A 27286-nucleotide genomic window follows, 5' to 3' on the forward strand; every position below is an offset into this window, starting at 1 on the left:
GTGTACTTAGTCCACTCCTGTACTCCCTGTTCACCCACGGCTGCGTGGCCAAACACGACTCCAACACCATCATTACGTTTGCTGACAACACAACAGTGGTAGGTCTGATCACCAACAACTATGAGACAGCCTACAGGGAGGAACTCAGAGAACTGGCAGTGTGGTGCCAGGACAACAACCTCTCCCTCAATGTGAGCAAGACAAATTAGCTGATTGTGGACTACAGGAAAAAAGGCGGGTCAAACAGGCCCCCATTAACATTGACTGGGCCGTAGTGGAGCAGGTCGAGATTTTCAAGTTCCTTGGTGTCCATATCACTAACAAACTATCATGGTCCAAACACAGTGTACCCCGCACACTGACTCGGTACTGGTACCCCCTGTATATACAGTAGCCTCGTTATTTTAATTTTATTATGTTTATTTGGTAAATATGTTCTTAGTTCTTGAATTGCGCTGTTGGTTAAGGGCTTGTAAGTAAGCATTTCACGGTATGGTCTACACTTGTTGTATTCGGCAAATAAAGTGACACAAAGTTTGATTTGATTTTGATTTGATTCACAGGCCTCTCTTACTGATGCCTTTATGACACCGTGTACCATGTAGTGAATAGGACAATTTCCTGATATTTTTGGGCTAAGCCAAGGTACATGACTTACTGAGGTGTCTGCAGATTTTCAAAATGGTTTAAATGAATGATATTTAAAAATTAACCATGATGATGGCTTTGCGAGCCATTTCTAAAACATCCCATCAAAAATAGGATAGCCCGTCACCGAGCTCCTCCCTCATACTACCCATCTGAATTACGTCTGGTCGCCTCTGTGCTCAGCAGTATATTTACAGTGCTCTGCCTTTCTCTGGAGATCAAACGCCGGAGTACTCACGAACCAAGGAAACAGACATGGCAGAAAACGCCGATTTGGATAACCACCGTATCAAGAGCTTCAAAAACAAGGGACGCGATGTCGAGGTAGGATGCCTCGCATTTGGATAGAGCGGGTTACCAGTGATTCGTGTTGGATTTTTACTTTAGACACCGGCTATCTTCACCGGCCTTGTCTGACAAGCTTTTGATGAAGCCTTGTTAGCTAGCTAGCGTGAAAGCAAAGATTGTAACGTAAGCTAGCAATGTGCTCAGCCAGCTTCGCTAACGACGAACTATTACCTAGCTAATTACCTAAGCAGTTAACTTCGCTACCACCTGTTTTGAAAGCAGAATATAGTTGACAGCCCAACTGGCCAAATCCAAAGAAGGTAGTTAGCAGAAGCATGTATTAGCTACATAGACTCTCTAACTAACTGAACCCTGTTCAGAACTGACAGTAGCTCGATATATTTTTGGTTAGTACCCATGCCTTGTCCAATGAGCTAGCTAACTGTGACCAGCTAAAATAGGCATTTTTTAACGACTGCCTGTGCTGTAAATGATCTTCTAGTTAGCTGTTTATATAAGCCAGTTAGCTAGCTCGGTTAATATGTCGATTGAATTATTATGTTAGGACTGCATGCTGACGTTAACTTGAATCGGTTTACTTGCTAGTTCCACCACCCACCAACTTTTTATCCGCATAACGTTAGGTCGGTATCTTATGGCCGAGCTGTCAATGTTAAACTATGGCATACTGACTTCACGTATTTATATTGGTTAGCTGTGGTATCTTTGACAATAACGCACACACTCTGTTTTATGTCTTTACAGAGTTATACAAAGAGTCATCTTTAAGATATCCCCAGTGTATGAAGGCTCCCATTGGAATGAGTTTTCTAAATGGTAGATGAAGATAGTAGTTGATTTGTCTTTGGGAGCCATCTAAAACCATGGGATGTGGACCAGTCCCATAAGTGCTTGTTTTGAAACCGCAAGCTAACGTTACAAACACATGGCTACTATGATGGACAGGCAGACATTGCAAAGTGCGTCACTAGGGCTATTTCTGGCATCCTGGATGTCTAGCTTGGGTACTCCCAGGAGGTACAACCTGATCTGGGGCCTAGTGGAGGGTCCAGGAGGTAGATTAAGCCCTAAGAAGCACTGATCTGGGACCAGAGAGTTGTGTGTTCCCCGCAATGGTTGATTACTGAAACCATTTGGCACACATACTATAGTATTGGGGTGGGCAGTGGGAAAATCATATATTGGGGTTTGGTCGAGGTTAAAGTTTCCCATAGCCACAGATCTAGGATGAGTTTAGTTAACCCAAATCCTGACCTTAACCACTAGGATTATCTGACCCTGCTCCAGCAGAAGGGGCCACTTTGAACAATTTCTCCCAGTTCAACTCTCTCTCACTAAACAGCCTTATGGGACATCATGTGAGATGCAGCCAGCATTACTTATCAAATATCTGCTTTGCTCTGTAAAGTCTAACATGTTTGGACTTGCTCCGTCAGTGTTGTGGTCACTGTATCACTGTATCCTGGGGGAACACTCACTGTTGACTCAGGACACTGCCCACTGGTCAAGCTATGTTTAGGCTACAGCCTAATATATGTATAAACTAATCATTGTCTTTAATCTGAATCCAGATTAGATGAATCAGATGTGTTAGTGCTTGGCTAGAATAAAAGCCTGCATCGACCCACACTGGCCCTCTGCTGATCTAGTCGGTGCTCACACCGACGCTCTTGACTGGGACACTGTCTGGTTGTTAGAGTGGAGAAGTTGTCTCACTCAGGTTCTCTGCACCTCAGCCTCCCTAGACAGGGGTAAGACCAGACCAAGGCTGTGTATGATGTTACTGACCCACGTGACGTATGGGGCTATTTAGGATGGCAATATGAACTGCAGCGACAGTCACAAGATCTGAGACCAGCTCACAGCAATGAGTGGACTACGAACACACCGGTTAGGGCTCGGAATTGCCAGATATTATCTTGATAAGATATTATCATGACACTTAGGTGCAGCTACGATTCTATTCCGATTCAATGTTTCAAACACATTTCTCACCATATATCTGCTGCAGAGGGACACGCTCACTAATACTGGTACACAAACACATTGATTAACCTGAACCGTAACCACATCCAGTGGTGTTACTGTTATGCTGTTAGACTATAGTTTACATATTAGTCCCCTCAATTCCTATGTTCTGACCTGAGTCCAGAGAGATGTTGTTATGAATAACTCTCCTTAAAAATGTTTTTATAAATGAAGGATTTTCTTTCTCATATTGCTTCGTTTGTGTTCCAGACTATGAGAAGACATCGAAATGACGTGACAGTGGAACTGAGAAAGGTGAGTGAAGAAGCCTAATTTTAATATTTTTGTTGACGCACGACTTTGTAGTGGTGCTTCTACTGCTCCCTATATTAATGTGTTAGTATTCACCTCTGTGCTTACACAGACCTTTAAACAGGCTGTTTCTTTCTCAACCTGTGTCTTGCCCCAGACAGGCTGGGTATTCCTCTTTGTCCATACAGAATGATCCCCTTCTCTATAGAGGCACTAACCCCAGTCTAACACTCTGTCTCCAACCATGACCTTTCACCTCTCTGGATTTACCTCTGACCCATGTAAACTGCCTCCTCACCGTGACATCATAGGTATCTTTGTTTGACCTACTGCAGTCATATGCTGCAGGTAGAAATTGCTCTTGGGCACAGATCTAGGATCAGTTTATCCTCCCTAGATCCCAGCCAAAATGTGGAAAAAAAGCCAAACTCACTGTAAGAGCAATTTAACCCTACTTCCAGTAGGGCTGGGAATTTCCAGGGACCTCACGATACGATATTATCACGATACAATATGTATTTCGATTCTCATGATTACATGTGTATTGATTCCATACTGCGATTTTATTGATATTCGATGTGGCGAACATATTGCTCACCATATGTCTGCTGCAGAGGGATGAGAGGGAGCCACGAGTCATGGAAATTAAAGTGCCCCCCCCACCCCCCCAAAAAAACATGTTGGTACAGCAAACTAGCACAAAAATAATATTGTGATATCTTCTCATGCATATATGTATGTCAAAAATAATATCCAGATATGAAACCCTTGACCATAACTGACCCCTGAAACTGTTAGCCCAATTCTTATTCACCTCAGTCATTCAGCCACACCCTTCACCTTGATCTGCAGACTTGTGTACTGTATCTGTATACTCTACTGTCAGACTTAGTGATGATCTCTAACAGACTACATCCTAGTGATTAACAGATATTTAAAAGTATATTCAGATATAATCTATGCTGAGATGCTTGGTGTGCTTGTCTGCTAAAAGGTGCTACATGGTCAATCTGACGCCTGCGTTGGCCTTGCAGCATTTAGTGATACGGCCTCTGCAGAAGTCAGGCTATTCATACACTACATGACCAAAAGTATAGTGCTCTTCGAACATCTCATTCCAAAATCACAGGCATTCGTATGGAGTTTGTCCCCCCTTTGCTGCTATAACAGCCTCTACTCTTCTGGGAAGGCTTTCCACTAGATGTTGGAACATTGCTGCAGGGACGTCAGCCACAAGCATTAGTGAGGTCGAGCACAGATGTTGTGCGATTAGGCCTGGCTCACAGTCGGTGTTCCAATTCATCCCAAAGGTATTCGATGTGATTGAGTTCAGGGCTCTGTGCAGACCAGTCAAGTTCTTCCACACTGATCTCGACAAACCATTTCATGCTGAAACAGGAATGGGCCTTCCCCAAACTGTTGCCACAAAGTTGGAAGCACAGAATCGTCTAGAATGTCATTGTATGCTGTAGCATTAAGATTTCCCTTCACTGGAACTAAGGAGCTTAGCCCTAACCATGGAAAACAGCCGTAGACCATTATTCCTCCTCCACCAAACTTTACAGTTGGCACTATGCATTCAGGCAGGTAACGCTCTCCTGGCATCCGCCAAACCCAAATTCTTCCATCAGACTGACAGATGGTGAAGTGTGATTCATCACTCCAGATAACATGTTTCCACTGCTCCAGAGTCCAATGGCGGTGATCGTTACACCGCTCCAGCCGATGCTTGGCATTGCACTTGGTGATCTTAGGCTTGTGTGCAGCTGCTCGGCCATGGAAACCCATTTCATGAAGCTTCCGATGAACAGTTATTGTGCTGACGTTGCTTCCAGAGGCAGTTTGGAACTCAGTAGTCAGTGTTACAACAGAGGGCAGACAATTTTTTTACCCGCTTCAGCACTCGGGGGGGTCCTGTCCTGTGCTTGTGTGGCCTACCACTTAGAGGCTGAGCCATTGTTGCTCCTAGACGTTTCCACTTCACAATAACAGCACTTACAGTTGACCGGGACAGCTCTAGCAGGGCAGACATTTGACAAACTGACTTGTTGGAAAGGTAGCATCCTATAACACTGCCACATTGAAAGTCACTGAGCTCTTCAGTAAAGCCATTCTACTGCCAATGTTTGTCTATGGAGGTTGCTTGGCTCTGTGCACGATTTTATATACCTGTCAGCAACTAGTGTGGCTGAAGTAGCCCAATCCACTAAGGGGTGTTCACATACTTTTGTATATACAGTACCAGTCAAAAGTTTGGACACCTACTCATTCAAGGGTTTTTCTTTATTTTTACTATTTGTAGAATGGAATAATAGTGAAGACATCATAACTTTGAAATAACACATGGAATCATGTAGTAACTAAACAAAATATATTTTATATTTGAGATTCTTCAAAGTAGCCACCCTTTGCCTTGATTACAGCTTTGCACACTCTTGGCATTCTCTCAACCAGCTTCATGAGGAATGCTTTTCCAACAGTCTTGAAGGAGTTCCCACATATGCTGAGCACTTGTTGGCTGCTTTTCCTTCACTCTGCAGTCCAACGTATCCCAAACCATCTCAATTGGGTTGAGGTAGGTTGATTGTGGAGGCCAGGTCATCTGATGCAGCACTCTATCACTCCTTGTTGGTCAAATAGCCCTTGGAAGGGCTACAGCCTGGAAGTGTTTTGGGTCATTGATCTGTTGAAAAACAAATGATAGTCCCACTAAGCTCAAACCATATGGGATGGTGTATCGCTGCGGGATGGTGTATCGCTGCAGAATGCTGTGGTAGCCATGCTGGGTAAGTGTGCCTTGCATTCTAAATTAATCACCTACAGTGTCACCAGTTATCTGTAGTGATTTTTATATATTCTATAAATACAGATTTTATTTATCACACCACTTACTCCATGATTCACAATGGGAACCACGCATACAGAGATCATCCGTTCACCTACTTTGCATCTCACAAAGACACGGCAGATGGAACCAAAAATGTCACATTTGGACTCATCAGATCAAAGAACAGACATCCACCGGTCTAATGTCCATTGCTCATGTTTCTTGACCCAAGCAAGTCTCTTCTTCAAATTGGTGTCCTTTAGTAGTGGTTTCTTTTCAGCAATTTGACCACGCAGGCCTAATTCATGCAGTCTCCTCTGAACAGTTGATGTTGAGATGTGTCTGTTACTTGAACTCTGAAGCATTTATTTGGCCTGCAATCTGAGGTGCAGTTAATTTAAATGAACTGCAGCAGAGGTAATTCTGTATCCTCCTTTTCTGTGGCTGTCCTCATGAGAGCCAGTTTCATCATAGCGCTCAATGGTTTTTGTGACTGCACTTAAAGAAACTTTCAAAGTTCTGCACTTGAAGAATCTTGTATTAAAGTAATGATGGACTGTCATTTCTCTTTGCTTATTTGAGCTGTTCTTGCCATAATATGGACTTGGTCTTTTACCAAATAGGGCAATCTTCTGTATAACACCCCTACCTTGTCACAACACCACTGATTGGCTCAAACACATTCATTTGTGGAATTTCTTTCTTTTAACAAGGCATACCTGTTAATTGAATTGCATTCCAGGTGACTACCTCATGAAGATGGTTGAGAGAATGCCAAGAGTGTGCAAAGCTGTCATCAAAGCAAAGGGTGGCTACTTTGAAGAATCTCAAATATAAAATATATTTTGTTTTGGTTACTCCATGATTCCATATGTGTGTTTTCATAGTTTTGACGTCTTCACTATTCTTCCATGTAGAAACAAATTAAGAAAAACCCCTGAATGGTAGGTGTGTCCACTTTTGACTGGTACTGTATATAGTGTACTTGCGTTTTGCAGAGCTGTTGTGAAGGAAGTTCTCAAGGAAGTGAGTTTGTTTATACAGGACCTCCCCGCCCCCACCTACCCGTCAACCAATCATGTCATTGCGGAGCTATACGGTGCAGTTGTTTAAATATTTGGTACAGAGCTTGATATGGCCTCTGCATGCCTCCAGAGGCTGCAGAATTGCGTCACACCCTCTTTACGGAGCTTCCAACCACATTTTCAGATCGAGCAAAAATTGGCTTAAATCTGAATCCTTTAATATACAGGTTGTACTGTTGGATACAATACAACAAATTAGTTTGGTAGTCATGCAGCTGCTCTGTTTACACCTTTGTAAAGAGCCAGAGACTGAAGGGTTGCTCTGACCCCCCCTCCTGTGATACGTAGCTATCTCTCACTCATATATCTAACAATCCGCTACTCTCATGTTGACTCTGTGATCTCTCTGACGCAAAAGACTACCCTGTTCATGGCTTTGAATCTTACTTCCTCCCCCCTACTATCGTCCTCTGCTAGACCCCCCTCTGGGCTTTGACACACTCTTAACTCTCCTTCCACTTCCTGTTTTTTTTTCTCAGACGCTAAAACAACCCCCCTCGTCAAGGCTTTTGAGTCTGTCACTCACTCTTTTTACTTCATGATGCTGATTGGGATTTGCTGAGTCACTTGGTTGAGGAAGAGATACTGAGGGAAGTTACCACTGATTCAGAGAGTGAGACATAGCTGTTGATGGGTGATAGCGGGTGAGGGAGAATAGGGTTTGTTGGTGCTGCCTGCCGGAGCAGAGGGCAGCACAGGGCTGGTTAGTCACCAGCAGTGACGCACGGCCCGGGACTGCAGCACACACTGGAATGTAGGCCAAGGGAATATCCCTCCTACCCCTGACTCGCATGCTGAGCATGTGTGTGTGTGTGTGTTGTGTGTCTCTTTCACACTCTTTTCAACACCAGTGTGTCTGTATACTCATTTTTGTTGCGTGTGTGTTTCACTGTACCTTACAGTTGGTGTGTCTCACTGTACCCTAGGAGCCTTACAGTTGGTGTGTGTCTCACTGTACCCTAGGAGCCTTACAGTTGGTGTGTGTCTCACTGTACCCTAGGAGCCTTACAGTTGGTGTGTGTGTCTCACTGTACCCTAGGAGACTTACAGTTTGTGTGTCTCTTAGTGCTTTTTAATGTTGGTTCGATTATATATAAAAATAATTGATTTTCGGTTACCATTTTTTTTTTACATTTTAAATGCGCTATGCATCATGTGGGTTGAATGCCCTAACAACACAGTCCCAATGAGGGTAGTGACTGCCCATTACTGGTTATCACTTACCTGGCATTTATTCACTTTAATAAAATATTTCAGTTGTGTATATTGCATTTGACTATTTAATTCCAAGTAATCTCTATAGCGCTGCTGTCTGACGAAATCACCTTTCTAGTTCTTCAAAGTAAATGAGGCTTACTTTTATGACTGCTGAACACCCAACTATCAATCGTTTAGATAATGTATTTTTGAGGTAAAGATATCTCGCGACGCAGCTCTCTTCCTCTCGATCACGTGTTCTTTCTCAGTTTGCCCCACTAAAATACCATGGCTGCATAAAATAAGTAGATCATTGAACCGACATGTTACAAAGCCTAAATGCTCTATATATACAAAAGTATGTGGACACACCTTCAAATGCGTAGATTCAACTGTTTTAACCACACCCGTTGCTGACCGGTGTATAAAATTGAGCACACGGCCATGCAATCTCCTTAGACATACATTGTCAGTAGAATGGCCTGACTGAAGAGCTCTGCAACAACGGCTCAGCCGCGAAGTGGTAGACCGCACAAGCTCAAAGAACTGGACCGGTGTAGCGCGTAAACTGTCCGTCCTCGGTTTCAACACTCACTACCGAGTTCCAAAAGGCCTCTGGAAGCAACGTCACCACAAACTGTTCGTTGGGTGCTTCATGAAATGGGTTTCCATGGCTGAGCAGCCGCATACAAACCTAAGATCACCATGCACCAATGCCAAGCGTCGGCTGGAGTGGTATAAAGCTCGCCGCCATTGGAGCAGTGGAAAAGCATTCTCTGGAGTGACGAATCACGCTTCACCATCTGGCAGTCCAACGGACGAATCTGGGGTTGACAGATGCCAGGAGAAGACTACCTGCCTCAATGCATAGGGCCAACTGTACAGTTTAGTGGAGGAATAATGGCCTGGAGCGGTTTTTCATGGTTCGTGCTAGGCCCCTTAGTTCCCGTGAAGGAAAATCTTAACGCTACAGCATACAATGACATTCTAGGTGATTCTGTGCTTCCAACTTTGTGGCAACAGTTTGGGGAAAACCCTTTCCTGTTTCAGTAGAACTCCCCTGTGCACAAAGCCAGGTCCATACAGAAATGGTTTTTCGGTGTGTAAGAACTTGACTGGCCTGCAGAGAGCCCCGACCTCAAATCACCCAACATCAGTGCCTGACCTCTCTCTAATGCTCTTGTGGCTGAATGGAAATAAGTCCCCGCAGCAATGTTCCAACATCTAGTGGAAAGTCTTCCCAGGAGAGTGGAGGCTGTTATAGAAGCAAAGGGAGGAACAACTCGATGATTTTGGAATGAGTTGTTCAACGAGTAGGGGAAGTTCAGGAGTAAATATGTGCTTAACAATTCACCTAAGTTGCATGGACTCACTCTGTGTTGTATAATAGTGTTTACCTTGATTTTTAAATGACTACCTCATCTCTGTACCCCACACAGTGAGTGAATTATAAGCACAGATTCAGTGAATTATAAGCACAGATTCAACAACAAAGACCAGGGAGTTTTTGTCCCCAACTGTACCCCAGATGTCTCTGGGCAGACAGACTCCGGTCCCAGAGATGACGCACATCCTAGGGATGCGAGGGTCAGCTGTTTTTTGACCGATATCCAGCTTCCACTTAAGTATTGGTGCTGTAGAAGTTAGTGTTGCTACTCTGTCATATATTTCAGTATTCATCAATGTGTTGGTTTATTCTTTCATCTCTCCCTCTCTTCCGTCAGAACAAACGAGACAAGCATCTACTGAAGAAGAGGAATGTCCCACAGGAGGACAGTCTTGAGGACTCCGACATAGACTCTGACTTCAAAGGGGTGGGTGTGATGTCACTTTAGCGACCCATTTGCTATTCCGCTGGGCTGGCTATCTCTAAGACAGGAGACTTGTTACAGATGGAAATGTACTGCCTAGACTATCTGTCAGGTAGGACCAGCCGGACAGGCGTGGCCAACCCTCCTGGAGATCGATTGTGTTCGTGCTATACAATCCATTTCTATGGGTGACATCTAGACATGGGTCTTAAACCCCCTGGTCTCTATGGTTTGTATGATGTACAGTGCATCGAAAGTATTCAGTCCTTCCCCTTTTCCAAATTTTTGTTAAGTTACAGCATTATTCTAAAATGGATTTTAAAATAAATCCTCATTAATATACACACAATACCTCATAATGACAGTGAAAACAGGTTTTTAGACATTTTTGGAAATGTATTACAAATTAACATCTTTCAGACCCTTTGCTATGAGACTTGAAATTGAACTTAGGTGCATCCTGTTTCCGTTGATCATCCTTGAGATGATTCTACAACTTGATTGGAGTCCACCTGTGGTCAGTTCAATTGATTGGACATGATTTGGAAAGGAACACGTGTCTATATAAGGTCCCACTGTTGACCGTGCATCTCAGGGCATAAACCAAGCCATGAGGTTGAAGGAATTGTCCGTAGAGCTCCGAGACAGTATTGTGTCGAGGAACAGATCTGGGAAAGGTTACCGAAAAAATGTTTGACGGTCCCCAAGAACACAGTGGCCTCTATCATTCTTAAATGGAAGACGTTTACAAACATCAAAACTTTTCCTAAAGCTGGCCACCCGCAATCGGGAGAGAAGGGCCTTGGTCAGAGAGGTGACCAGAGCTCAAGAGTTCCTCTGGTGATCAGAGAACCTTCCGGAAGGACAACCATCTCTGCAACACTCCACCAATCAGGTCTTTATGGTAGAATGGCCAGACGGAAGTCACTCCTCAGTAAAAGTCATGACAGCCCGGTTGGATTTTGCCAAAAGGCACCTAAAGGACTCAGACCATGAGAATCAAGATTCTCTGGTCTGATGAAACCATGATTCAAATCTTTGGCCTGAATGCCAAGCGTCATGTCTCGAGAGAACCTGGCACCATCCCTATGGTGAAGCATGGTGGTGGCAGCATCATGCTGTGGGGATGTTTTTCAGCAGCACGGACTGGTAGACTAGTCAGAATCGGGCAAATAATGAACAAAGGAAAGTACAGAGAGATCCTTGATGAAAAACTGCTCCAGAGCACTCAGGACCTCAGACTGGGGTGAAGATTCACCTTCCAACAGGACAACAACGCAAGCACACAGCCAAGACAATGCAGGAGTGGCTTCGGGACAAGTCTCTGAGTGTCCTTGAGTGGCCCAGTCAGAGCTCAGACTTTAACCGGAACGAACATCTCTGGAGAGACCTGAAAATAACCGTGCAGCAACGCTCCCCATCCAACCTGACAGAGCTTGAGAGGATCTGCCGAGAAGAATGGGAGAAACTCTCCAAATACATGTGCCAAGCTTGTAGCATCATACCCAAGAAGAGTCCAGGCTGTATACGCTGCCAAAGGTGCTTTGGCAGCGTAGGTTACTTAAAAAAATTAAATCTGGTTTTGCTTTGTCATTATGGGGTATTGTGTGTAGATTGAGAACAATAAAAATATATTCCACAAAAATGTCAATTTTAGAATAAGGCTGTAATGTAACAAAATGTGGAAAAAGTCAAGGGCTCTGAATACTTTTCGAATGCACTGTATGGGGATCCACAGGGGGATGTAAGGGTAAAGAGGAGTTTTTTACCCTGCTGACTGGAGACCTGTCACTAAGCTAATGAAATGAGGAATAGGCCCTGGTCTGGCCTGGTTTAGCTGCTACAAGGTGAAGTGTAGTGATAGGCTAGCATGACATTCTCAGCCTGTGAGCTCACACAGCCTCAACCGGCCGGTCAACACACCAACTCGGCAGCAGCCACAGGGAAAACAGCACTGTGTCTCCTCAGAATGATCTGTTAAATGGATGTTTATGTGAATTGTATCCCCCCCCCCCATGTTGTTGCTCTGTAACCTGGTACTGATGTTGTCCCTTCTGTCTTTACAGCAAAACGTCACACTAGAAGTTATGTTACAGGTCAGCCTCAACTTCATGTACACACACGTCTACTTGTTAACTAAAAGACATCCTCTGAGTGTGTTGTTGTAACGTGTGTTCTCTGTCCCGCTGAAGAATGCCGCCAGTGATAACGCTGTGGTCCAGCTCAGTGCCGTACAGGCTGCCAGGTAAAAGTGTGTGTGTGTGTGTGTACAACTTTTACTATACTTGTGAGTATCCGAAGTCTTCACAAGAATAGTAAACCAACTACAATTCTGAGAAGTGAGGACATTTTGCCGGTCCTCACTTGTAAACTGTCTATTTTTAGGTTTAGGGGTTAAGTTTTATTGTTAGAATTGGGTTGAGGGTTAGGGAAAATATAATTTTCTCAAGTAGAGTAAGACGTGTGATCACCTTGTTCTTCTCTCTGCTTTGTATCTCTCAAACCCTGTTTTCTTTTCCATGACTCAAACATAACACTTCCTGTTTTTGTGTCTGTCAGAAAACTCCTCTCCAGTGACAGAAACCCTCCCATTGATGACTTGATAAAGTCTGGCATCCTGCCCATCCTAGTCAAATGTCTGGAGAGAGATGACAAGTGAGTCTGCTGCTGCCTCAGACCAATGTCCTCTTTGACTGTCTCTACTAATACACTGTTGGGACATTTACTGGGAGGTAATCCTGTAGTCTGACATTAATGTCTAGGAGATATGATGCAGATAAGGTGTGTGTCAGGCACAGGAGAGTCCCTTGGCCCATTTCTCTTTTAGCCAACCCAAACAAAATATTTCCCCATTCCCAGGACCTTGTGTTCAGGACAACACACACAGGACCTTGTGGTCAGGAATGGAGACACACCCAGGACAATGTGTGTGTGTGTGTGTGTGTGTGTGTGTGGGGTTAGGATGAAGATGGGTTGATATTAATGGAAGGCCTCTCATTCTGTCTCTCACTATTTCTCTGCGCTAGTCCGTCTCTCCAGTTCGAGGCAGCCTGGGCCCTGACCAACATAGCGTCTGGTACTTCACAACAGACCCAGGCTGTGGTCAAATCCAGTAAGTTCAGCAGCTCACTCTGCTGTTATCGTTGTGTGTGAAATTGTGATATGTCAATTCCTAACTCTCTCTGTGTACGAACAGATGCTGTTCCCCTGTTCCTGCGACTGCTCCACTCTCTCCATCAGAATGTGTGTGAACAGGCTGTGTGGGCACTAGGCAACATCATAGGTGAGTAAAGATACTGACATGCGCGTGCCCGCTGTAGTCAGCATGTTCGTTTTTGGTCCAATCACACCAGATGACGACACACAGGTTGACATATCAAAACTAACTCTGAACCAACTGTTATTTTTGGGACAGGTTGAAACACATGAAACATTCATGGACATTTAGCTAGCCACCTTGCTGTTGCGAGCTAATTTGTCCTGTGATATAAACATTTGAGTTGTTATTTTACCTGAAATGCACAAAGTCTTTGTAGAATTCTTACCCATTTTTGAGTCACACAATCGTGTGTTCTCTACTCTGACAATTAATCCACAGATAAGTTTCTAGTAATCTCTCCTCCAGTCGTCTGTGTACTTTATATCGCTGTTGGCAACCAATTTTAAGGTGCATTACCACCACCGACTGGATTGTGGACCTCAGTTCATCTTTCAGTCACCCATGTGGGTATATGCTCCTAAAAACCAATGAGGAGCTGGTGGTGGTGGGACTTGCAGCGCGTCCAGCGTCAAATGGAACCAAGTTCTATTTTAGCGCCTAGCTACGCAGACGCTCGTAGACTCGCACAAGCAGTTTGGATGAAATGATTGAATTACATGTATGTGTACATTTTATTTTGCCGTGCGAGCGGAATGAGTGGTGTGGCCAGCATGTCAGCGAAATGACGTTGCCACGAGCAGCACCACAGATATTGGGACTTTGCTTTCACACAGTCACAGTGTCTGCGCATGTGCACGGGTTCACGTCACGCTGTTCACAGCGTAGTAGCCAGGGCACCAAAACAGTGGAGAACTTGCGCCGCAACGTTCTGTTGCTTCAACGTTCTGTTGAGAAAACTGACATACTTTCTACATCCACTTCATATTGCTGTGTCTTCATTTAACTTCATTGTATTTGTCATAGCTCACTACCTAACCAGGGAAAAACGCTGTGCCCAAATGATGACCCCCTGACCTGTGATACTTCTCCCCCAGGCGACGGGCCACAGTGCAGAGATTATGTCATCTCCCTGGGTGTGGTCAAGCCCCTGCTGTCCTTCATTAACCCCTCCATCCCCATCTCCTTCCTCCGCAACGTCACCTGGGTCATCGTAAACCTCTGTCGCAACAAGGAGCCACCACCCCCCATGGAGACAGTACAGGAGGTATGTACATGTGGGTACCGTGTGTGTGAGCAGTGTTATCGTGAGTCTCTCCAGCCACTCAGCCAAATGACTCATCACTAGGAGGAATGTTTAGAGACATACCTTACATGACCACATTTCTCGTCTGCTTTTCACACCATCTTTTCCTCTCTCTACCTCAAACTGTTTTCTCTTTTCCAGATTGTTCCAGCTCTGTGTGTTCTTCTATACCACACAGATATAAATGTAAGTATGGAAGTGTATTTTCATTACCCCTAAATGGTACAATTCGCATACCATAATTTTGACATCAGCAGCCCCATTGAAACAACACTTATTGGACTCGTTGACATACTTGTGTAGATCCTGGTGGACACGGTGTGGGCTCTGTCCTATCTGACGGATGGTGGGAACGAGCAGATTCAGATGGTGATAGACTCTGGCGTAGTCCCCTTCCTCGTTCCTCTGCTCAGCCACCAGGAGGTCAAAGTTCAGGTAAGATGGCTCAACAGGGACACCATAGAATTGGGAACAATTACCATGGTAACTGATAACATTCAGACTTAGACCCAAACACACTGGTATAGATGGTGTGCTTATAAAATGAATCATTGATTAGCAGATGTTATTGCATGTGACCAATAAACATTTATTTTAAATCAACAAGTATTAAAACCTTGGCTTTACTGATCATGAGGGCTAGGTGTACTTTAGTAAAACTGCAGCCATATGTTGAAGAAACCCCTAGCTTTCCTTACAACATACAGATCAGTGATAATTTCAAGGAAGGGAGGAAACGATGCGTTTTTCTAAGTAATACATTAGGGTGTGTTGTCTTTTCTGACGCGCTGACGTTGTGGGTGTTGACCTGCTGTGTTGTCACTTCCTGCAGACTGCTACGCTGAGGGCAGTAGGCAACATTGTGACAGGGACAGATGAGCAGACACAGATGGTTCTCAACTGTGACGTCCTCTCCCACTTCCCCAACCTGCTCACACACCCCAAAGAGAAGATCAACAAGGTAGAGCACACACACACTCCCCTGAGAGGGAACGGAAATGGGGAGGGGAGAAGCCAATGTCAATGGTTAGCAGGCCAACAGGAAATTGTTTGGTTTGACTGTGTGAGATTGGCCTGTTAATGGGAAGTGTTGTGGCATAACTCTGTGATTGGTTCGTCTACAGGAAGCAGTGTGGTTCCTGTCCAATATCACGGCTGGGAACCAGCAGCAGGTTCAGGCTGTGATCGACGCAGGACTCATCCCCTTGATTATCCACCAACTGGCCAAGGTGAGAGATATGTGGTGTGCGTCTGTCAGTAGCGTAGCCAGAATGTGTTATTTGGCCCCCCAAAAAACTTCCTGCAATTCTACACATTTTGCCATGAAGTACTCGCGCCTTTTCTAAAATGTTTGTTAAATCAGTTTTGCTTCTAAATTCAGTTGTATTTAAGCAACATCAACAAGTCTCTTGTTTGCGCCAGCCCAATAATGTCTGCATATCATGTGTGGCATCTGTAATCAGCCAGCTGTATCCAATTCCAGCCACCACTCACCTGCTTCTCTCTGTCCTCTCTTCCTGCATCACTTTTTAAAATATAATTTAGCTATGTTGGCGGGGGGGATGCAGACCCTGGTCAGTCTTCTGTTACATTTGATACATTGGAGCAGCGTGCAGAGTGAGAAAAGTTGATACATTGTATAATTTCATCCTTGGTATAACCAAGAGTACAGGCCAGTCTGATAGGCTTTGCAAATTCACCGTCACGCAGAGAGGAAGCCCCGTTTCACAAGAGGCATGTCTGCAGCTTTACAGGAAAGAAAATGTCTCGATCTCAAACGGTTAAAAATATCACCCATATTACCGGAGATACCTTTTGTTCTTTCTGCGCGATGTCGCGCGCATTTGATATAATTTCACACACCATGTCGAGGGCCGTTTTTAAACTTATCCCGGACACTAATTATTGGTTGGCACAGGAAGAAAGGGAAAGTGTCTGCTACTCATGAGATGTGTTTCGAAGTTAAGATTCTTATAGGCCTAATGGAAGACTAAAGTGTAAAAAAATATATATTTTTGGTGCTCCTTACATTCTGTTTGGTACCTAACGTTTTTCAAGTTGGGAACAGTGTGTTTGTGGGAGAGAGAGGTGTGTGTTTATGAGGGAGGGAGTCTTAACTGAAGAGTAAAGGTGGTTTCATGACAATGATATTCAAATCATAATGCACGTGTAGTCATTCCTCCAGCCACATCATAGGTAGGCCTTTTCAGTATTCAATTATACGGTGAACAATGTGAACTTTAAATGAAATATGTTGTATTTGGGTGAACAGGACGCTAGGCCGCTGAAGTTTCCCCCCTTGGTATCATGATACTTGGCCTGGCATTGTGACAACACATTCTCATGCTGTTCTACACATTTTGCAATGAGGCTGAGAGAGAATTTAGCATTTTTTAAGCTAATTAAAGCTAACAAAACTTTTTTTTTTTATGATCCCCATTAGCTGTTACTCAAGCAGCAGCTACTCTTCCTGGGGTCCACACAAAACATGACACAATACAGAACGTCAATAGACAAGAGCAGCTGAAGGACAGAACAAAATTTAAAAAAATGTAAAGGCACACGTAGCCTACATATGAATGCATACACACAAACTATCTAGGTCTGATAGGGGAGAGGTGTTGTGTCTAGGTCTGATAGGGGAGAGGCGTTGTGTCTAGGTCTGATAGGGGAGAGGCGTTGTCTAGGTCTGATAGGGGAGAGGCGTTGTGTCTAGGTCTGATAGGGGAGAGGCGTTGTGTCTAGGCCCGATAGGGGAGAGGCGTTGTGTCTAGGCCCGATAGGGGAGAGGCGTTGTGTCTAGGCCCGATAGGGGAGAGGCGTTGTGTCTAGGCCCGATAGGGGAGAGGCGTTGTGTCTAGGCCCGATAGGGGAGAGGCGTTGTGTCTAGGCCCGATAGGGGAGAGGCGTTGTGTCTAGGCCCGATAGGGGAGAGGCGTTGTGTCTAGGCCCGATAGGGGAGAGGCGTTGTGTCTAGGCCCGATAGGGGAGAGGCGTTGTGTCTAGGCCCGATAGGGGAGAGGCGTTGTGTCTAGGCCCGATAGGGGAGAGGCGTTGTGTCTAGGCCCGATAGGGGAGAGGCGTTGTGTCTAGGCCCGATAGGGGAGAGGCGTTGTGTCTAGGCCCGATAGGGGAGAGGCGTTGTGCAGTGAGGTGTTGCTTTATGTTTTTTAAAATCAGATTTGCTGTTTATTTGAGAAATATGAGATGGAAGTTCTTTGCAATTAGGGCTCTATATAATACTGTACACTTTCTTGAATTTGTTCTGGGTTTGGGGACTGTGAAAAGACCCCTGGTGGCATGTCTGGTGGGATATGTGTGTGTGTCAGTTGTGTGTAAATTGACTATGCAAACAATTTGGGATTTTCAATATTGTTTCTTATGAAAACAGGTGATGCAGTCAGTCTCTCCTCAACTCTTAGCCAAGAGAGACTGGCAGCATAGTATTTATATCAGCCCTCTGATTACAATGAAGAGCAAAACGTGCTGCTGTTCTGGACCAGCTGCAGCTTAACTAGTTCTTTCCTTGCAGCACTGGACCATATGACTGGACAATAATCAAGATAAGACAAAACTAGAGCCTGCAGGACTTGATTTTTGGAGTGTGGTGTCAAAAAAGCAGAGCATCTCTTTATTACCGCTAGACCTCTCCCCATCTTTACAACCATTGAATCTATATGTTTTGACCAGGACAGTTTATAATCTAAGGTAACGCCAAGTAATTTAGTCTCCTCAACTTGTTCAACAGCCAGGCCATTCATTCATGACCAGATTCAGCTGAGGTCTAGAATTTAGGGAATGATTTGTACCAAATACAGTGCTCTTAGTTGTAATGTTCAGGACCAGTTTCTTACTGACTGATAAATGCACTGGATTGTGACCTGACTTGTTTAGTAAATAGAGGAGGCAGTGGCATGGTATATTGGGGTGTGGCTTTCAGTTAGTTATTTTTGGCCACCCATCCCATGAGAGTGAAGGTCATGCCAGTTCACTGCTTGCTATGAATTCTATCTGATGGTGGTTGCATGTTTAGGTAAAAAAAACAGTAATGTCCCGTTTGCAGAGGTGGGTAGAGTACTAAAAATCTAAGTAAAAGTACTGTTACTTACAGTAGATTGTGATTTACTCAAGTAAACGTAGCCTACTTAAACTACTCAAGTAAGAGTAAAAACACAAGGGTTCATTTAAAAAAGTTTCCGGTCACAACTTTTTCAGTACTTGTTTTGTGTGTGTTTTTTTTTTTTTTTTTTTTTACACCTAACTGACGGCAAGAAGAACAACAACTTAGTGCAGTTTATTTGACATGAATGTATTGTTTAAGCCTGCCAGCACCATCTTGTGGACACCAGGAAAAGTGGCGACTGTGTTAGCAGCAGCTAACGGGATCCTAATACAAATGCTAAATTGCAGATGTCCTCCAGCACAGGTAGTCTCCAATGAAGTTGGACTGACATGAAAATCTGTAGACTGTACAGTTTAAATTAGTCTTATTCAAAGTTGTTTTAATATCTATCAAGGTGCTCAATTTCATAAAAAGGTAAATGGTACTCGAGACATCTGAATAATTTCAATAGCATTCATGAGAGAAATATTTCATATTACAAGTACATGTGATGGTGAATGCGTACTAAACATTTTACTCTAAGTGTGATATTACATGTTTAACTCAGAATTAAATGTGAAGGAGGATCAGGTAAGTGTTACAACAATCCATATCGAAATGTCACTAGTCTAGTATGCAAATCAGACCAATTTCAGCATGAGATTAAACATCGAGGTTTGTATTCAGGTAATAAATTAACAGTGCAGATATCAATTGCCATAGTAAACTCAATCATATTTTTCTTGCCAAGGTAGGATTTACCCTCTTCCGAACCTCTCTACTTTGAAGGATCTTTTTTTGGCTGGCTGGGCATTTCTCCTTCCCCTCAGTTGTGCCGCTGCAAGCAAAACTGTACATGTTACTACCTACCTCTGCCTGTTTGGAACACTGTCTAGTAGAGATGATAAAACAGGATATATCTGATTGGGTGGTCCTGGCTCCCCCGTGCCTACATGGCTGGTGTCTGTGTGAGCCTGAGAGAGATGATCTTCCTGTCATTGCTGTGTAGTGATATGTTATGTAGTGCTGACAACCCGTGTGTCGCCAGGGGGACTTTGGGACTCAGAAGGAGGCAGCGTGGACCATCAGCAACCTCACCATCAGTGGCCGGAAAGACCAGGTGAGTCTGTCACACACATTGCAACCTCTATCAGATAGACTATTGACTTAGACATGGACAGGTATGGGGCTGCATTGTCATGCCAGGGCCTCTAGAGCTGGAGCGTTCAGACCAGTGAGTTTATGAACTAATCTAATGCCAGTGACTGAACCTGCTTACACAATCATAAGTGTCAGCAGTGATTTGTCAGAATTGCTTACTGCTGTCTTCTTGTTTGTGTAGGTGGAGTACTTGGTGCAGCAGAATGTAGTCCCTCCTTTCTGCAGCCTGCTTTCAGCGAAGGACTCCCAGGTGGTCCAGGTACTCCTAGACGGCCTCAAGAACGTCCTCATCATGGCCGGGGACGAGGCCAGCGCCATCACTGAGATCATAGAGGAGTGTGGAGGTGTGTGCCTGCATATTCTCATGATGGCTAGAGGAGGTACTGAAGTGAATTGTTGCTTTCTGATCTGCTTTCCGCTCAGGTCTGGAGAAGATTGAGAATCTACAGCAACATGAGAATGAGGACATCTACAAACTAGCCTTCGAGATTATTGACCAGTACTTCTCAGGCGACGACGTGAGTTGTAAATCACACACACAGTCCAGGGCTTCTGTTAGGAAAATGTAGCACCAGACATTTGACCTGCTACATTTTCATTAACCGACCCATATGCATTGGGTGCGTAACCTGATTAGGGCGTCCACCCACGGTGCTCAGAAATACACATCACATTTTGATTAAGGTAATTCATCTTAACAGAACATGCAACGGCGTGCATCCTTCTTACTAAATTCCGATGCAAACTTTGAAGATGTTAGAATAACTGTCCACATGAACTTTTCCTCAGACAACAAGACCAGTAACTAACAGCAAAATCACTAGCCTGTCAATCTACTATCCCCCATAGTAGAAAAGTTGACCTATTCTATTGGTCAGCTCATCGTTCTCTACGAGAAATAAATAGCCTTTTCTAAACAGACTCTGGGACAGTTGTGGGACGATAGATCACAAATTCATACAAGTAGGTGTCGTGACTATCATTAATCTGATGACTGTGTTTAAACTATGTTTAATTGTTACTCAATTGAAATGAATCATGTAACCATTAACTCATTAGACATTTGGTGCACCACGGTAAAAGTTGTTTAGCGAGTTGCTATCTCCCGACTTTAAACTCTAAAGATATACAGACATCTCTTACATCAATAACAGTTGATTATTAATTTATTATTACCTCATATCAGTCTCATTCTGAATGTTGCATACACCCTGATATCTGAAAGAACCCTAACCTCATTGATCAATCAGAAATACACAAAATGGCTTAGTAAATAAATAATGAACTAAATAATACACACTTACATGAGATTAAAAGTCCCTAGTGAACTGACACCGTATGACAGCTTGTTACATAATGGAAGGGGGGAGGGGAGAGTCAACTTATCGTACATACATTTTGGAAGCTGCACTCACGGAAATACTTATATATTTAGCACCCTAACAACTGCTCATTCAGATTAGAAATGTAATATATATTTTCTCTGTCTCTCAGAAACCAATCGATCCATCTCTGGGTAGTGGCTTGATGTAAGGCTCTGATTATCCACCAGAGGTCACAATGTCCTTAGTTGTAAAGCTTCTCTGGTCTTGGAGTGTTCGTTAGCATAGATACTTCAGACGTACCAATGGTTGTATGGGAGTGACTCTTCCTTCCCACCTCGTGTCTTTTAGTCAAAGTTCTAGGACCACAGAGTGTTTCTGGTCTTCTAGGGGAGGTTCTTCTGTAGAGATTGAGAGTTTCATAGTTTTACCCATTTTGTGACATTCACCTCGAGCTGTATGTCGGCTGGTCTGTAGAGTTTAAACCATTTTCAGCCGTGTAGTCACCGTTCCACGCTGTCAGGTCTCGGTACAATGTTTCTAACCATTTCAACGTGTGGGCCGCGACCTCGCCTCTTTTTGGTCTTGTAGTTTTAACCATTCATGACGTCCGGTTTACACCGTCCGTCTGCTTGGTCTGTCTGTTTATTCTTAGCGAGTCCTTTTAAGCACTCTGGCCAAAGGGGCGTTCCGTCATGCTGACACTAACTCTGAGCTCACTTGGCCGTGGCTGCTGACTGGGCACAAGTTTATATGAAAAACAATTCATTTAGAAGGCTAAAATCACATTGCTATCTTCACATAATTATTCTCATATTTAATCATTTTCTACCACATTTAATGTAAACTTGATACATAGGACGTGTGCACTTTCAGAGTAAGTTACTTTGTCATCCTTGACAACACAAAATAATAAACCATATGAAAGGAGTTTTCTTTCCATCCTGTCTTTGATAACATTCCTATCTAATGAATATTGTTCGTTTTAGAGTTGTTTTTTCATTTCATTTTCATTCATTCAGATATTTTTACGCGCTTCACCGCCTGCCTACCGTTGCTAATCGACATGAATGGGAAGCGTGCTTCATTTACCAGTTGAATTATACTGAACAAAAATATAAACTCAACATCCAGAATTTAAGATTACAGGGAATATGACAGGGAATACAGATATGCATCTGTGGTCACAGATGCCTTTAAAAAAAGTTGGTATCTGGTGTAATCCCCATTTTGCTGCATGCAGCGCGACACATCAACCTCTGTATTGAGTTGATCAGGCTGTTGACTGTGGCCTGTTGTCCCAATCCTTTTCAATGGTTCTGCAAAGTTGCTGGATATTGGTGAGAACTGGACCACGCTGTAACACACATGATCCAGAGCATCCCGAACATGATAAATTGTATGGCTTATGGTAAAGAAATTAACATGAAGTTATCTGGCAACGGCTCTGGTGGACATGCCAATTGCACACTCCCTCAAAACAAGACATCTGTGGCATTGTGTGAGACGACTGCACATTTGGCCCGAGCGCAAGGTGCACCTGTGTTATGATCATGCTTCTTGATGTGCCACACCTGTCAGGTGGATGGATTATCTTGGCAAAGAAGAAATGCTCACTAACATGGATCTAAACAAATTTGTGTACAATTTTGAGAGGAATGAGATTTTTGTACATATGGAAAATTTCTGGGATCTTTTATTTCAGCTTATGAAACATGGGACCAACACTTTACATGTTTACATTTATATTTTTGTTCAGTGTAAAAATTGTAGTTAATTTTATTATTTTATTTAACTCAATGCACCAAGTACACATGTTGATTAGGAGCTCCTCCGGGGCAGTCCTGTTAGATCTCTTTTATATACAGACAAGTTATATTTGCTGATTTAGCTTATGCATCATTAACGTTTGCGTCATTCATGTGACAGACCAATACCTCACAAGGCTTCTTCTCTCTTAAGCTGAATTGCAGATTCTGATAGTGAGGATTCGTTCAGTCACTTGCATGAACACAAACGGTTATTAGAAATGCAAAAACGCAGAACACAGAAATTCATAAATGGAAAAGCACCAACATAAAATGTTCCATCACAAGCTCTTTGAGGAGCTGTTGCAGCAGCCCTCTTGCTGTCTGACAGAGTTCCCCCTCAAACTAGCCTCACATGTGCTGTGCCCGTGTGATAAATATTAGGACACACAACGACTAACACAAATACACACGTGCCAATTTAATCCCACTAAATTTAGCAAATTAACCTAGATAGATTTTTAATCATGACCAGTCAAATGTATTCCCATAAATGAATAGGCTAAAAAGCATTGTTTTGCAATGGAATTCTACCTTTTCTCCTGGACAATTGGTCGGTACCCATGTTTATTTATCGTCTTTTACCAGCTAACAGAAACGCTGACACACACACACACACACACCATTCCTCTTCTTTGTCTCTCCTTCTTAGATTGATGAGGATCCCAGTTTGATTCCTAAAGCCACCCAAGGAGGGACCTTCAACTTTGACCCCGCCTCCAGCCTGCAGAAGGAGTTCAAGTTCTAGGAGCCAGCTTCACTAGTACTGTCTAACCAACCCCAGACATTCATCCATCTATCTCTCCTCCTATCTGGCAACCTAATACAGAAGGCTGGAACCCACCTACTACCATCACTATTACTCCAACATGGCAACCCACCTTGCGATTGAAGGATTCACCCACCAACTCCACAATACGCCACCTCTGCACTGAAAGGTTACTTAAAACTGCCACCACAATCTGACAACCCAATACAAACGGGTCCAGGTAATGAATCCAGCACCAGTACAATCTGGCCACCCGTGTGGGGAGGATCTCAGGCTATCTTAGCAAATGCTTTGAAATGTCACGTGAAAATCACAAAGGAAGAAAAAGCCTTTTGAGGCAATATTTTAGAATTGCCAAATGTCACACACTCGCACAAAAACACACCGTTGAAGACACTTGGGAAGAGTTTCTTTGCATATTTGTTTTAGAAAACAATATCACGATACTGCGGTATCGGAAAGGATACTGCAGTTTATTTGCGGCTCATTTTTGTGCTTCACCTCTGCTGTGTCCCCTGGTCGTGGACCTTCGCTCGCTCTCCCTCTCCCTTGATGACCGAGTGCCCCCAATTAAAGATGTTTACCTCAGAGCGAAACCATGAACAGGCATGGACCCTGTCCTCGTCCCCAAAGTCCTAGGACAGGAAGAGGCGGGATTTAGGCAGGGAGAGGTTTTTAGGCAGACTGACAAGACATTTTGACTCACTTTATTTAAATTTTTAGCTTTTGACTTCTTGAATCATGAGTTATGGATTTTTATTTATAAAAAATACATGTAATTAAAAAAAAATATAATGCTGCAAAACTGGTTCGTATAAGTATATAATTGTTTTGCAATTTTGCTCTAATTCAGGGGAGAGCAAAATAAAAAAGCTTAATTTTTTTCAGGTTGGAGGAAAATCACAGAGAATGGTAGAGGACTAGGGCCCAAAAGCTCATTTTAACTTGGGCAACTCCATTTAAGACTTTCACCATTTTAAAGACTTCTTATGGGTTAAGGAAGGCTCACATAATTCCATCTAGGTCATCAGCCAATGAATTCTATTCTTGAGTAAACATTCCATAACTGCAGGTGGCAGCCAACCGTGGCTTAATAACTGTTCAATCAACACACCACAGGTGGCAGTATGCGCCCTTTTAGTTTGTTTACAAACTCATAGAAGTATTAGAAAATGTACTACTTCAAAATGGAGATGGCCTCAATGGCGCTGCCCATTCTCTCACAGACGCCATAATGGGACCGGTACAATGATGCAGGACATGAAATCCTGCTGCAGAAGTGATGTCACTTCCTGTGGAGAGCAGGTAGTGATGGCATAGGTCTCGCAGACATTGCTTGCATTAACTAATGGTTGTGTGCCACGTCATCGACTGAAAGATTGCTGTAACATATGAGTTGGTTAGCTGATGTGTAAAATACCTATCCAGACTTTGTAAGATCTGGAATGCATCAGAAACACCTGGTCAGAGGAACACACCCACTGTTGGGAACTCCAACAGAAGAGTTTACTGAACTAAAACAAACCTATATTTGGCAACAACAAAAAAAGTATTACCTAATTCTTATAAAAAAATGTGTTCTTTTATGTTGAAATAGAAATATTGCAAGGTTTGTCTTTTTCTGGTCCAGGTATAGAAAATCACTGAGGCCCCTAGTGGCTAAAGGTCATATTAGAATGAGCAGAGCCATTGAGGGCTTGCACAATTTTAATGTAGTCAACTGGGTGGAACTTCCAACTTCTTCATTGGCTAAGCCCTCCTGGTGACCCTGTTGGAGTAATGTCCAACTGAGTCATCAGGAGGGATCAGCCATTTTGAAGAAGAAAATTGACTACTTAAAAAAAAGTAGTCCCCTATCGTCCAGGAGTCCCCTATCTTTAGATCAAGTATGTGGAGCCTCCAGGATTACTATTTTTACTTGTAGATTTTCTTCTGTCTTATGCACATGTCTGAGTATTAATTGTTTCTCTCTTCCTGCGGAAAGAAGACCGGACTAACAGAGGATCGAACACGACCTCTGACCTATACAGAACTTTATTTTTATTTTTTTAAATGAGGTCACAGTTCATAAGCTTCCTGAATGTGTATCTCTCTTAAACTCGTCTCTTGAGAATATATAAATAGATATTTCCATAAAGCCTGTACAAAGCTGCTGCAGCTGAACAGTCATTGTTGAAACGGACTCACTCTGCAGAACGATAACATTGTCTACTTATTGTCAAAGACTGACGGGGAGGTTGTTCCGATGACGTTTTTGATTTTCATTAAATAAAAATGTTTAAATTCATAATGGGCTGTGATGACATGCTGAGGAACCTGATACAGTTATGTCTGTCTGTAGGGACAGACTGTGTCTTTGTACCGTCCATAGCCAGTCCCAGTTTGTTTCCAGGATCTAGGAAGTGTGAGGGCTAACGTTAACACAAACCCCTGGTCCCTTGTCTGGACTTATGTTCCTCTGTTATGGCCCATTCAAACAGCGCACAAAACGAGCCGGGAAGGATTTGTAAGGAGTGGGTTTGGAATAGGGGGGGTTTCAACGCAGCCCAGGCTTGTTTTGGAACTAATTGTTTATTACTGATGAACTAAACCCTAGAGGGTGTCGTGAACTATCCCTAGACGGACCGAGCCACTTTAAAGAATTACAATGTCTTTTTCTTGTATCAGAAAACGATACAAGCTTATGTTTGTTGCAAGATTTTTACTTGCCAGAGAAAAGTTGTTTTTAAAGAACTTAGTTTCATTTATACATTTTAGATAGAAGAATTCACTTTTAAGGTGGCTTGCTGATGCTTTCAACTCTTGTGCACATTAAAGACGTGAGTGGAAATTCATTGTGCCTTTTTTGTTTTTAATTTCTACGAAACAAAAAAATTCTCAACGACAAATGTACTAATGAAAAAAGAAACAAAATGCTAGAAGCTGTCGGAGCATCCAGAATGGGAGATGTTCTTGTGGTGTCTCATATTGCTGGAGTCTGCCACTAGAATAGTCAATGCTGTGCTCTGCTGAAGAGAGCGATTTGTTCTACTCCTATTTTGTTGTTTGATAATTGTAACCCATTTTTACATATCACCCCTCCTTCCACCTATACATAGTGTCTCAGAAAGCATTCATACCTGTTTCAAAATGGATGAAATCAACAACAACATTCTCGACCATCTACACACAATACCCTGTAATGACCAAGACAAGGAAATACTATAATCTAATTTACAGAAATATTCAGGGGTGTGAGTGGATATGTTAGAAACACCTTTAGCAGTGACTACAGCTATGTGTTACAGCTGTGAGTTACAGCTGTGAGTCTTTCTGGGTAAGTCTCTTAAGAGTGATTACAGCTGTGAGTCTTTCTGGGTAAGTCTCTTAAGAGTGATTACAGCTGTGAGTCTTTCTGGGTAAGTCTCTTAAGAGTGATTACAGCTGTGAGTCTTTCTGGGTGAGTCTAAGAGATTTGCACACCTGGGAAGTGTGACGTTTGCCCATTATGCTTTTAAAAATGCT

The 27286-nt window shown here is 43.2% G+C and overlaps 1 protein-coding gene across 1 annotated transcript; it reads left to right on the forward strand.

Annotated features, from left to right (window-relative positions):
* The first annotated feature begins 780 nt into the window (after positions 1-780).
* Positions 781-26616, forward strand: LOC109870282 (importin subunit alpha-4). Its single transcript, XM_020460717.2, has 17 exons — positions 781-972; positions 3196-3240; positions 10071-10160; positions 12224-12253; positions 12350-12402; positions 12717-12812; positions 13184-13269; positions 13354-13440; positions 14412-14581; positions 14762-14806; positions 14924-15055; positions 15453-15581; positions 15745-15849; positions 19771-19842; positions 20065-20227; positions 20307-20401; positions 23666-26616. Exons 1-17 carry the CDS (start codon positions 904-906, stop codon positions 23759-23761), a joined length of 1563 nt encoding a protein of 520 aa, XP_020316306.1. The 5' UTR covers positions 781-903; the 3' UTR covers positions 23762-26616.
* The last annotated feature ends 670 nt before the right edge of the window (positions 26617-27286 follow it).

Source organism: Oncorhynchus kisutch, linkage group LG2 (genome assembly GCF_002021735.2).
Source record: "Oncorhynchus kisutch isolate 150728-3 linkage group LG2, Okis_V2, whole genome shotgun sequence".
Lineage (NCBI taxonomy): Eukaryota > Metazoa > Chordata > Actinopteri > Salmoniformes > Salmonidae > Oncorhynchus > Oncorhynchus kisutch.

Excerpts from the sequence above, each read along its gene's own strand:
- LOC109870282 (XM_020460717.2), top strand. The coding sequence starts at position 904 with ATGGCAGAAAACGCCGATTTGGATAACCACCGTATCAAGAGCTTCAAA. Across the intron at positions 12,403-12,716 it reads AGTGCCGTACAGGCTGCCAG|AAAACTCCTCTCCAGTGACA; the intron begins GTAAAAGTGTGT and ends TGTGTCTGTCAG. Across the intron at positions 15,850-19,770 it reads TTATCCACCAACTGGCCAAG|GGGGACTTTGGGACTCAGAA; the intron begins GTGAGAGATATG and ends GTGTGTCGCCAG.